This window comes from Camarhynchus parvulus, chromosome 24 (assembly GCF_901933205.1).
Source record: "Camarhynchus parvulus chromosome 24, STF_HiC, whole genome shotgun sequence".
NCBI classification, from domain to species: Eukaryota; Metazoa; Chordata; class Aves; order Passeriformes; family Thraupidae; genus Camarhynchus; species Camarhynchus parvulus.
The window spans coordinates 969,055-981,232 of NC_044594.1; the positions used below are offsets into that span (position 1 = coordinate 969,055).

General features: G+C 53.3%; 1 protein-coding gene across 1 annotated transcript in view; it reads right to left on the reverse strand.

Annotated features, from left to right (window-relative positions):
* Positions 1–299: 299 nt before the first annotated feature.
* The window catches only part of DSCAML1 (DS cell adhesion molecule like 1), a 98,213-nt gene continuing 86,334 nt past the window's right edge, over positions 300–12,178 (reverse strand). Inside the window, 16 exon segments of the mRNA XM_030964880.1 lie at positions 300–789; positions 792–1,031; positions 4,088–4,399; positions 4,796–4,990; positions 5,185–5,337; positions 5,465–5,583; positions 5,922–5,952; positions 6,073–6,228; positions 6,314–6,601; positions 7,256–7,444; positions 9,092–9,190; positions 9,382–9,545; positions 9,635–9,752; positions 9,946–10,099; positions 11,283–11,422; positions 11,964–12,119. Coding sequence (XP_030820740.1) covers positions 584–789; positions 792–1,031; positions 4,088–4,399; positions 4,796–4,990; positions 5,185–5,337; positions 5,465–5,583; positions 5,922–5,952; positions 6,073–6,228; positions 6,314–6,601; positions 7,256–7,444; positions 9,092–9,190; positions 9,382–9,545; positions 9,635–9,752; positions 9,946–10,099; positions 11,283–11,422; positions 11,964–12,119 — 2,720 coding nt within the window. The 3' untranslated portion in view covers positions 300–583.

The following is a 12,178-nucleotide window of genomic DNA, read 5'->3' on the forward strand; positions in this document are numbered from 1 at the left end:
CTCCTGCTGCCCCACAACTCTGCAGGTGGCTAATTGCCTTATTATTCTTTAATATTCAACCCCTTGTCTTCATATTTCTGTACTTTGGCTGTCCCTCTCCATCCTGCTGCCCTATCCTGCCCCAGCCCTGCTCTGCCTAATTCCCTGCTCACTTCACAAATGCCCCACGTATAAACATAACCTTTATTGCACACAGCGCTGGGTTTTTTTTCATAGAAAAAGGTATTAACACATAAGCATTTGCAAATTGAAGCAACTCCTGCTGTTTTCAGAACAGTAAAATAGCATGCAATGTCTCGGAGACGTTCCTTTTTTAAAACCACCGACAAGATCAGGGAGAGAAAAAAAAAAAAAGTCGCTGAGTCTTTCCTTGTGCCCCTTTCAAAATGATGTGAAATATATATATATGTTTACATATATATTATATTTTTAAATCTGTAACATCAAATTCTTTGTGCCCTGGTTTCTTTTTCTGTTCGGAGAAGAAGAAAATAGCTTCATTTATACAAAAGAGTCCGTTATGTACAAGTTTGTTAATTAAATATAAACGGCGCGGGGAAACGAGCAGCATCCGGCGTTGGCCCTACACCAGCGTGTAGGACTTGGAGTAGGCTCCGGCGCCCTGTTTTTGAGACCTGCCTACCCCCGACGTGCTCATCTCCAGCAGCGAGTCCCTGGAGCCCCCCACTTTGGAGTGCGTGGGCACCCGCGCCTCGGCGGCGGCACCGGCGGGCACGGGGGTCTCGGCGGGCACGGGGGAGCCGGGCGGCGCCGGCGGCGGGGGGGCACGGCCGGGCCGGGCATGGGGAGAGTCCTCTGAGGTAAGGTGGTTGCGGCGGAGGCCGGGGGAGGCAGCCCCAGGGGCTTGGCGCCGGGCTCCAGCGTCATGTGCCGGGCCTGCGCGTGGTACGCCCGCGCCAGGTTGCGGATGGAGGCTTCCCGCGGCGGCACCACCGGGCACGGCTCGTGCGCGTCGGGCTTGCGGAAGAAGGCCTCCGACTTGACGTACAGCGGGAGGTTGCAGTAGTCACCTGCCGAGGGAAGAGCAGACAGGTAAGGCTCAGCAGGGACCCTATTGCCCCCCACCCTCTGGACGTGTTGGTGTTGGGTTATGGAGAACCTGTGCTTGGAGAATGAACTGGGCTACAGAGAACATGTTGGGCTATGGAGAACACATTGGACTACAGAGAACCTGTCCTGTGGAGAACACATTGGGCTGTGGAGAACACACTGGGCTGTGGAGAACACGTTGGGCTACAGAGAACACACTGGGCTATGGAGAATGAATTGGGCTATGGAGAACAAATTGGGCTATGGAGAACCTGTGCTACAGAGAATGTGTTCTGTTGAGAACGTGTTGTGCTGCAGAGAACACATTGGGCTGTGGAGAACCTGTGCTACGGAGAATGTGTTGGGCTACAGAGAACGTGTTCTATTGAAAACGTGTTGTGCTACAGAGAACAGGTTGGGCTATGGAGAACCTCTGTGCTACAGAGAATGTGTTGGGCTACAGAGAATGTGTTGTTCTATTGAGAACATGTTGTGCTACACAGAACAGGTCCTGCTGTAGAGGGAGAACGTGTTGTGCCGCAGAGAACGTGCTGTGCTATAAAGAATGTGTCACATCATCATCCCAAAATTGTCCCACTCCATGCAATGCAACGCCTGGGATGTGTCAAGCTCTAGCATTCAATGCTGTACACAGTGTCCTGTAATGTATCATGATGTAATAGTGCTAATTATAGTGCTAAATGTACAGTGATAGATGTTATCATGTGAGTAATGCTGAATGTACAGTGCAACACAGGATTATAATAATAACAACAACGTGATGCATGAAGTTCTGACACAGGACAGGCACAGATCCCGTTCTGTAAAGGACAGGGGTAAACGTTCCTTGTGCTCTGTGTCCCACCTGTGCCAGCACCCGGCAGAGGGATGTGGTGTGTCCTACACCCAGCTGTACTCTGCCAAGGTGAGTGGCTGTGCTGCCATAAACCACAGCTGCTGCTGTGCTGTGTTATGGCATCATCTATAGTTAGTGCCCTAATTTAGGGGTTTTACGTCCATGTATGGATAACCTGTGTTGTTATATTGGCTGTTATCAGTGTTAGAGGGTTTTATTTCGGTTCTATTACTGCTCCCTTTGTGTTCTACAGCTTCACCTCCAGCTGTGGGGCCTTAATTTAAGGATTTATATGTCCATAGATGTAAAGGCCTGTTATTAGTTTGCCTTTTATATTTGCAATATATAACACCTCTAGGCATAGAGCATTACTCCTTTAATTGTATATATTGTGCAGTGTGTGCTGCAAGGGCACGTTCCTCTCTTCACAGGATGTGGAGAGAATGTATTGCAGGATCTGTGGTGTTAATATAGGATACAGCACATATAGATATGGGATTATATGTATTAGTACCTTAATTTAAGGAGTTATGGTTATGTATATATATATAATTTTTGTATTAAAATATAAACATTATTATATAGAAATAAATATTATATATAATAAAATAAAAATTATAAATAAAATAAAAATAGAAAATTAATATTATTTCTATAAAAATGTACATAACTCTCTATATAAATACATATAAATTTCTAAAATAAAATAGAAAAACTTTACTATATAGATATGTACATTAATCTATATATAAATATATAAAAACTTACATATAAGTATATATAATTTATAAATATAAATTTATAAATTTTTGTATGGAAATATAGAAATTGTTATATGAAATACAGAAATTTATGTATCAATATAGAAAATCTATATTAAGAAGATAAAAAATTCATGTATAAATTTATTTTATATAAATGTATGTATTTGGAAATAAACAAATAAAAAGATATAGTTAAATATATAAAAATAATATTATATATATATTTATATATATGAAGCCCTGCATTATTATATTGTCCTTTGCAGGTGTTATATTGATTTTATTATAGCACTATTGCCTTAAAACTTGTATGCTTTATTATAGGTTCTGTAAATTCCTTTTTTTTAAGGTTACGGCAGTGTTACACCTAATACACTCTGTGCTACTTAAACTATGCCATAAAAATATGTGGTCTAATTTGAAGAGAAAGATGATCCCATTATATTGTGTGTTATATAATCAGTAAATAAATTAACTATCAATTCCTACCTATGTGTTTTTTATATATCTTCCTGGTGTTGTTCTATTTTGACGTAATAAAACTCATGGAGATGGAAGATTGTTGGGGTTCTAGCACTAAGGATAGGGGAGAAATACTGAGGAATACAAAGGAATACTGATGAACACTAAAGCAAGGGGAAAAATACTGATACACACTGAAAAATACTAAAAACAAGGCAGGGAAATACTGAGAACACCAAAAAACAGGGAAGGTACTGAGAGTCTGGGGCAGTGCTGAAAAATGGGGGGGAATAACAAGGAATACTGATGGATGTTTAAAAATGGTAATGAATACTAAGGAAGGTGAAGGAAGAGTAAAGAATAGCCAGGGATACTAAAAAATGGGATGGAACACCAAAGAATGGAAAAGAATACTAAAAAACAACAACAACAAAAAAGAAAAATATCAATGAATGAGGAAAGAACCGTAAGGATGCCAACAAATAGGAAGGAATTCTGAAGAATGGGAAGGAACAGTAAAGAATAGCCAAGGATACTAAAAAAGGAAGGAATAATTTAAAAAAACATGGGGAAATATCGAGGGATGTGGAAAGAACAGTAAGTAATGCTACCAAATAGGAAGGAATAATGAAAAATGGGAAGGAACAGTCACATATAGGGGAAAAATACTAAAGCATAGGAAAGAACACTAAAGAATGGGGAGAAGTACCAAGGAAGTGGGCAAAAAAATACCAAAGATTGGGTGGAATACCAAGGAATGCATGGAATGCCAAGGAAAGGATGAAGTACCAAGAAATGGGGAACAACATCAAGCAGCAGAGAAAGAACATTACACCACGGGGAGAAATACCAAGAATGCAGAGGAATACAGGACTGGGAAGGTCTCCAAAGGATTTTGGGAAGCTCTGGGGCATTGAGGAAGGGCAGGAGCCCCAGAGAGCCCCTGGGAACCTACTCTTGCTGGCGCGGTGTGGGATGGGCACAGCCACACCCTTGCCCCGCTCGCTGTCCTGGGGCTTGGGCGGCGAGGCGGTGAAGCGGCAGATGCCGGGCTCGGACGGGGTGCTCATGGAGGTCATGCTGTCGGCGTTGTCCGTGGTGCCCGTGGTCATCTGGTCCGAGGAGCTGTCGGAGATGAAGCACTCGGTGATCTCGAACTTGGCGTGCTGCAGCTGCTCCTCCAGCTTGGCGTGCTCGTAGGCGCGCGCCAGCTCCTCGTAGGTGGATGAGGCGCTCTCCGTGGACACCATGCTGTTCCGCCCCTTGTCTGTGGGGAGAGGATGTGTCACCCACCTGAGAGCTCTCCCTGGCATGGGAATGGCTTTGTCCACGTCCTGGAAATGCCCAGGCTGTTCCTGCTGGGATACACCTGGCCACCTTCAAGGCCAGGTTGGATGGTACATAGAGCAACCAGGTCTAGTGGAAGGGTGGAACAAGATGAGCAATGAGGTCCCTTCCAACCCAAACCACTTTGGTTTTTAATGATTCTATCGGTCCCCTTAGCTGGGCAAGGCCCTGGCTGCTCAGAGCCACCAAGTCATGGCTCCACAATCCCACTATAAGTTCTGCAGTCACCCTGAGCTCACAGTTTGGGGTCTCTGTGCACCCCAAAGCAGCAGATTGCTGCCAGCAGCAGTGCCAGGAAGGCAGTGGTCCTGCATACCTGTGTCCTGTGAGAGGCTGGCGCTGTAGCTGTCACTCTCGGTGACGGTGATGCCATGCTGGGAGCCCACTGTCCTCCAGTCCGAGGTGAGGGTCCGTGCGGGGGTGGACGCCTGGCACTTGGTGAGTGTCCACTGGCTGGAGTACCGGTTACGGGTGCTGTGCGCAGACTTCACGCTCTTCCTTGACACGGGGTCTGTGGCACAAGGGTGACAGAGTCATGGTGAGTCCCTTACACCCAGGATGCTGTCCCCTCTCCCTGGAGCACAGCCTATCCCTTCTGCCTCCCCAGTAGCTCCCTTTGGGCACAGCCGGTGCTGGAGGACAGTTCCCCCACCCCTGCCCCATGTGTACAGCCCCAGCACAGCCAGCCCGGCCCCACACACTCACTGGTGCCAGGGCGGATGTCAGACATGTCGATGAGGGGCCCCGTGTTCTGGATCAGGGCCGGGTGATGCAGGGAAACACCCGTGCAGAAGCTCTGGGGGTTCACTGCCTGGCTGAACTCCGTGTCGGTCACTGGTATCGTGGCTTTGTCATCCCCTGTGGGAGGGAGCTGGAGCTCAGACCTCTGCCTGGCCAGGCACCGTAGGCACCTGCTGGCCCACAGTCCATCCATGGCACCCCAGCACGCTGGGGAACAGGGGGTGGGAGCTTTGCCTGTGCTTACCCAGCTGCTTGATGCCCTCCTTGTCCTCGATGAGGAGCTGCACCCGCGGGATGTCGATGTGCAGGCGGGGGCCCTGCGGGGGCCCCTTCACCGGCGTGTCAAAGCTGCGGTTATTCTTGCTGTGAGGTGAGAGGGGACGCAGGCCCGCCCATTACCGGACAGAGCCCCGGCGGCTCCAGCCTGCCACGGGCTGGGGATTGCCACCAGCCAGCCCACCCGGGGCTCAGCTCTGCCCAGACAAGCTCCAGTGTGGACCCTGGGGTAGGCAGGAGCAGCCAGCAGCACTGGGCTGCTATGCCACAGAGTCACTGCCACAACCCTCACTGGTGTGAGCGTGAGAAGGTCTGACACTGAGTGAGGGCTGTACCTGGGCTTAAAAGCAGCCACGACCACCCCCAGCACCACCTATTCCCTGCCTGCCCACCCAGTCCCAGGCACAGGCAGATGTGAGACTCACCTGATCAGCATTTCTGCCAAACTCTTCGCATCTGTACAGGAGACACAAAAACCAAGAAGTTTTTTTGTAAGGGAGCAGTTTAGGGCACAATGAGGCAGCCCAGGAACATAAGCTGGAGTCCCATGTGCTGGGCCTCTGAATCCCATCTCACCTCGAAGCCTCTTCAGCCGCTTCTCCTTCCTCTTCTTGCGGATGATGAAGAGCAGGGCCACTCCCAGCGTGGCCAGGATCACGGGGCAGGCGATGGTGAAGAGCTTCTTCACATCATCCCCTTCCCCTTGGGCAGACTTGATCGGGGGGATGGTGCCTAGGGCAGAGCAGGGGTGGGTGGGCACTCAGCGTGCCAGGACCCCCTCTCTGGTGTCAATCCCCCAGCCCTTGTCCCCACTCACTGCCGTCGTAGTCCAGTGTGGCGAACTGTGCGGTCTCGTTGCCGCAGCCGGCGCTGTTGCAGGCCTTCATGCGCAGCTCGTACCAGGTGGCCTCGCGCAGCTCGGTCAGGAACACCTCGCTGGAGCTGTTGGTGCGCAGGCTCTGCCACACCCAGTTGCCCTTGGGCCGGTACTCCAGGACGATGGCGGTGATGGGGCAGCCCCCGCTGCTCCAGCCCTGCAGGTTCAGCCTGGCGTGTGTGGAGTTGATGTGGGTGAAGAGGTGCTGGTCCTTGCTGAAGGAGGGCTCTGTGGGAATCCACAAAATCAGAGGGTTTTGGGAAAGATGCAAAAGGCAGGCCCCAGAGACAGTAGAACTGTGATTAGGGCTAAGCAGCAGCCATGAGATAGGTCAGCAGAAAAATTATTTAAAAAGTAGAAAAGCAAGGACAAATAGAACAATGGTCTGCGTATTAACGAACTTGTCTAGAATAACTCCCTAAGCTGCAGAAAAGTTTATCTAGCAAGATATTAGGAAGTTTGAAGCTTAATAATGGAGCTCTGTGCATTGTGTTTTAAGGCTTACAAGTAGGTACTGTATTCGAAATAAGCAAGCATTGTTTTAACCAAAGGTATGTGTGCTTACAGTGGTTGGACAGAACTACTGTCAATGTGCTTTTGCTTTGTGTGATTGCTCAAAAAACTTATAAAGTAAGTTGTAACATTAAGTTCTTGGTCTGCTGCCTGGGATGTGAGCTGGTGGCATCTTCCCATTGTCATAACCATGGAATGAGACTGATGCTGAAAAATAAAACAGCTCAAGGCACGTTCCACAGCAGTTCTGTCCCGTTTGTGATTTGTACATAGTCCCTGGCTGGCGATAGGCTCTGCGGGACAGGAGCTGTCAGGAGGCTGGGGAGGGGACCCCCGTGGTGGGGCAGGGACACCAGGGGCCAGGCTCACCTCTGCCGTGGGTCTTGGCCTCGATGATCTCGCTGATGCGGCCGGCGCCGACGCTGTTCTTGGCCGCCAGCTTCACCTTGTACCAGGTGCCACACTTGAGGCTCTCCAGCTTGAAGGAGCGCTCCGAGGAGCTGATGAACACGTCCTTCCACTCCTCGCTGTTGTCCACTGAGTATTGGAGCACAAAGCCTGTGGGGGCAAGGGGGGGGTCACCTCTGGGCACATGGGTGAGGGGAAGGGGTTAATGGCTGGCACAAAGCCTGTGCTCACATCCAGCACAGCCTTGCAGCGCCAGGGCACCCATCACACACCAATTCCTGCACTTCTCTGTGCTCATGAGCAGTGGTGGAACCTGCCTGCTGTGCCCACCACACAGAGCCAGGCTGGACCCACGGACGAGAGCGGCGTGGGCACACCCAGAACATCCTGAGAGCTCTGCCAGCACCCCTGGTCACACCTTGCCTGCCCCCAGCACGCCCAGGATGGCCCCACTGCTCATTTCCACAAGGGAGCACATGCTGTGATTGACTGGTGCGAGGCTATAAAGGGAAAGCCGGAATTAAGCAGCTCCCTCGGGAGGCTGCAGGGAAGTTGCTTCTGTCATTGCAGACCGCCTCCTCTCCCGTGATGAGGAGTATTAGGAAGCACACTGTGTCCTAGATGAGCAAACCTGTTACGCTGCCATCAACAAGGCACCTGGAGATGGCTGGTCTGGGCTTCCTGGGAGAGCAGGGGACACAGGGGCAGCCCCAAGGGCATCGGGGCATCCCGGGACAGCACATCCCTGCTGCCCTGGCTGCGCTGACCAAACTTTCCTGGTGCACTGATAGGTTTGGCTATTTCTGCAGGATATTTAGCCAATTCTCAAATAAAAATAGCAGGGAAGAGTAGGCTTCCTGCCTTGCTGTGTTCATAATGAGCTGCACAAGGCAGGGCTGGCAGGGTGGCCCTGATGCCAACACCACCCAGGTACCACCATGGCAATGCCAGAGGGTTCAGATGAAGGAGCTCTGTGAACACCCAGCTCCAGCTCGGGCAGAGCAGTGGGGACACTGCTCCCACCTTCCCACCACCAAGGATTCCCTGTGGATGGTGACACCAGGAGCTTCCCAAAGCCATGGGCATGTGATTCCCAGCAGTGTCAACACCAGCCCCGACACCCCCACACCACCCACCCTGGTGCCTGCCACTGCTTATTTATTTATTTTGTACATGCGGTGTGTTTTTAATATTTTTAATCCAATTATAACCAAATTTATCAACAGAGTCCGCTGGAGTGAAAGGCTGCTGGCTGGGGAGATTTGCTTGTAATTACTTTCATGCTTTTAATTAATTGTAAGCGAGGTCTCCTTCCTTGCTCCCCGCTCCCCCCTCCGCACGCAGCTGTTTCAACCTATAATTCATGAGATGAATCAGAGCAGAAAGGAGACTTGGGAAAGCTGGGATGCTCCTGGAGCCCTCCCAGAGCCCCCAGCCTGTCAGGGATGTGGGACAGCTCCTGCTCTGGTGGGTTCAGAGTGGCACCAATGCCAGGAGCAGCTCTGGGGCTGGCCCTGGCCACCACCACCTTAGCACTCAGTGATGTGCCCTTCTTTAGCTGCATCAGTTCCTGCAGCTTGTCCAAAACACCTGACAAACCCCTCATCAGGGCTGGCAGCCCCTGCTAAGAGCTCAGAGGCATCAGCCTTACTCTGAAGCATTTCTGAGGCATTTTGGAGAGGTGCAGATACGAAAACGTGGGACAGTGTGCCTGCAAACATGTTCCATGAGAATGGGACCAGTCATGGCTCTGGGATGAGCTGCTGGCAGCAGCTCCATCACCCAGAGCAGCCCTACCTCGGATGGAGCTGCCCCCATTGTCCCCAGGGATCCAGGCCAGCGTGATGGACGATGCCGAGGTCTTGGAGACGGTCAGGCGGGGCTGGTCTGGGGGCACTAGGGAGGAGGGAAAGCCCGTGAGCACCTCACACATGCAGAGTGCCCCACACTGTGCCCCCAGAAGTGGCAAGGAGACCTTGCACTCGTGCCTGGACCAGCAGGAGCCCCTGGTGCAGGACAGAGCCCGGGCACTGGGCAGTGGGGATGGAGCGTGTCCGTGCAGGGCAGCACGGAGGTGGAGCCCTCACCTTGCACCAGCAGGTTGATGATGATGGTGTCGAAGCCCCAGGTGTTGGTGGCAGTGCAGGTGTAGTAGCCGGAGTCCTCGGCCTTCACCGAGCGCAGCACCAGCGTCCCGTTGGCCTGGATCAGGCGGTGCCCGTCCACTGTCACCGGGATGGCCGAGTCCTCGCTGCCAGGGGGACAGGGGGCACATCAGCCCTGTGTGGCACAGCCAGGGCTGGCACCAGCCCCCAGCACGGCTGGCAGCCCCCTCCATACCTGTCCTTGGTCCACTTGATGGCGGGGACGGGCTCCCCGACGGAGTTGCACGGTAGCCTCACGTCCTTCATCCACGGCGTGGTGACAGTGCCTCCGAAGGAGATGATCTTGGCAGGGGCTTGGGGGCAAGGAGGAGGTCAGCCTGGGGAGCAGGCCCCGTGCACAGACCCCCTGAGATGTGCAAGGAGACCCGGGACCCCAGTGCTGCCCCTCCTCTGCCCTGGGGTCACCCAGCCATCACTCCCTGCTGGTCATGGGGCAGGGCACAGCAGCAGGGATGTCCCCCAGGCTGGCAGTCCCCCAGGCTGTACCTTTGCCCGCAGGCTCGATGGTGACCTTCTCACTGATGTTGCCGCGGCCGGCGGAGGTGACGGCGGCCACCCAGAGCAGGTACTGCTGGCCCCGGTTCAGGTGGGCGATGCGGTAGAAGAGCTGGTCCGGGCTGGTCTCATACTCGCTGGGAGCCTGCGGAGGGGGACACGGGAGAAGGGGAAGCTCCTGTGAGACCCTCAGCCCATCACCCTCAGCGCAGACCCCACAGCCCCTCACGGGTTTATCCCAGACCCCACAGCCCCTCGCAGGTTTATCCCCAGCACAGCGGCTCGGCTCTGCTCACACCCCTCAATGCCAGGGAGAGCCGGCTGGTGTCGTGATTCCTCCAGGGAGCCGGGCTGCAGCCCAGGAGCAGATGGCTGAGCATCCCTGTTCCCGGGAAAGGATTCTGCCCTGGCACCGCCGAGCTGCAGCAGCGCCAGCCTGGAGCCAACCCCAGCCGGGATGGCCCAAACGCACGAGAGGCAAAGGGGTCCCCAAAACCCATGTGGGGTCACTGCATTGCCTGCTCCAGCTCTGTGGTGGCCCTGCAGACAGGGCTGGCTGTGTGCAAGCACTGGGGCCAGTCCCCATCACAGTGGGGACAAAGTCACCCTGCCCCAAGAATGCCATGAGGGCGAGGACTGCCACCCGGCTGTGCCACCATGCCAGCAGCGGGCAGGGATGGGATCCACGACCCCCCTGGCGCAGGATGGGTCCATTAAAACATGACCTGGCAGGTACCTGTGTGCTCACTGTCAGCACACGTGTGCCCTTGTGGGGACACGGATGTGAGTGTACCCCAAAGCCGACACATCTATATGAATATTGTATAGTATACATAATTTTTTTTTTTACCCAAATGACAGTTTTGACAAGATGCCAAGAAAACAATATCGGATCCCAGCGGTTTTACCAGTTGCTTTGATGAAAAGATTATGTTGCCCTGGAAACCAGAGGCTCAGATAGTGAAATGAGTTTGAGAAGGAGCTTTTGATAAGCACTAGTCTGCAGACCTCCCATCAACCTCTCCCTCACCAAGGAGGGATGGGGCCAGGTTGGATTTCTATTTCATTTTTGGTCAGCTGCTGGCATGTTTCCCCCTCTGGAGCAGGCGCTGAGCAGGGCAGATGCCAGAGAATGGGAACAGAGAGACGATGGGACCAATCCCTGCTGCACAGTGCCCATGGATGCCCTTGGACAATTCCGCAGTGCACCCCAAGAGGTCTTTGCTGCGGCTGCTGCCTGGCATCAGCTCTCCCTCCCGTTCCTGCTTGGCCAGCCCAGCATTCCCTGGCACACTGTGGCGGTTCCCAGCCCTGCTCCCACCCCGTACCGGCTGCCCCGAGCCGGGGCTGGAGCAGAAGATGGTGTACTTCCGAATGATGCCGTTGGGCTTGGCCGGCGGCAGCCACGACACCACCACGCTGCTGGCAGAGGACGGCACAGCCTTGATCCCAGCCGGGGGACCTGGAACTGAGGAGGGAGAGCGTGGCAGAGCTGGTGCCAGGAGGTCTCCGAGGTCTCTGCCCAGCTGGGAGATGTGACAGCAGCCTGCTGTGGGGCTGGCATCCCAGCCACACCCGGAGAAGCAGCTGTGATGGTGGTGTCACACACAGGCAGGGACAGGTCTGCCTGCAGGACACCTCTCCACGGGTGGCTCTGGTCCCCGTGTGAGCCAGAGGCAGGAGGGTTAATTGCAGCCCAAGCTCTGCTTTAGAAATCATGATTGGCTTTTAATGGCCATCTCCTTAATCTGTCAGCCCTACCCTGCCCAGCTGCGCCTCCCTCCCAGCATCTGGCACTTCCTAGGACACAGGCCCAGGGATGCTCTGCTAGCGAGCTAATGGCATTAAAGTAGGGCAGGCGGGGTGTAAATATTTAAATATCAGCACTTAAGGAAAAGGAAAGAAAGGGAAAGGGAAATGCCCTGCCCATGGCTGTACACGGGGGGTTTCCCCTGTGCCCCGGCAGCCTCTCCAGCCCCTGGGCACGAGTGGGTGGCAGAAGAACTTACTGTCCTCCTTGGTCTGGATGTAGAGCACGCTGCTGCGGACACCATCACCCGCCTGGGTGTAGGCCAGCACCTGCACGCTGTAGTTGGTGAATTTCTCCATGCCCCGCAGCTCCACTCGCTCCCGCGTGGTCGTGATGTTCTGCATCTCACCCCACTCTGCAGGAGACAGGGCCTGTCAGCCTCTGAGCTCCCCAGGTCCCCTGTGCCACCTGCTC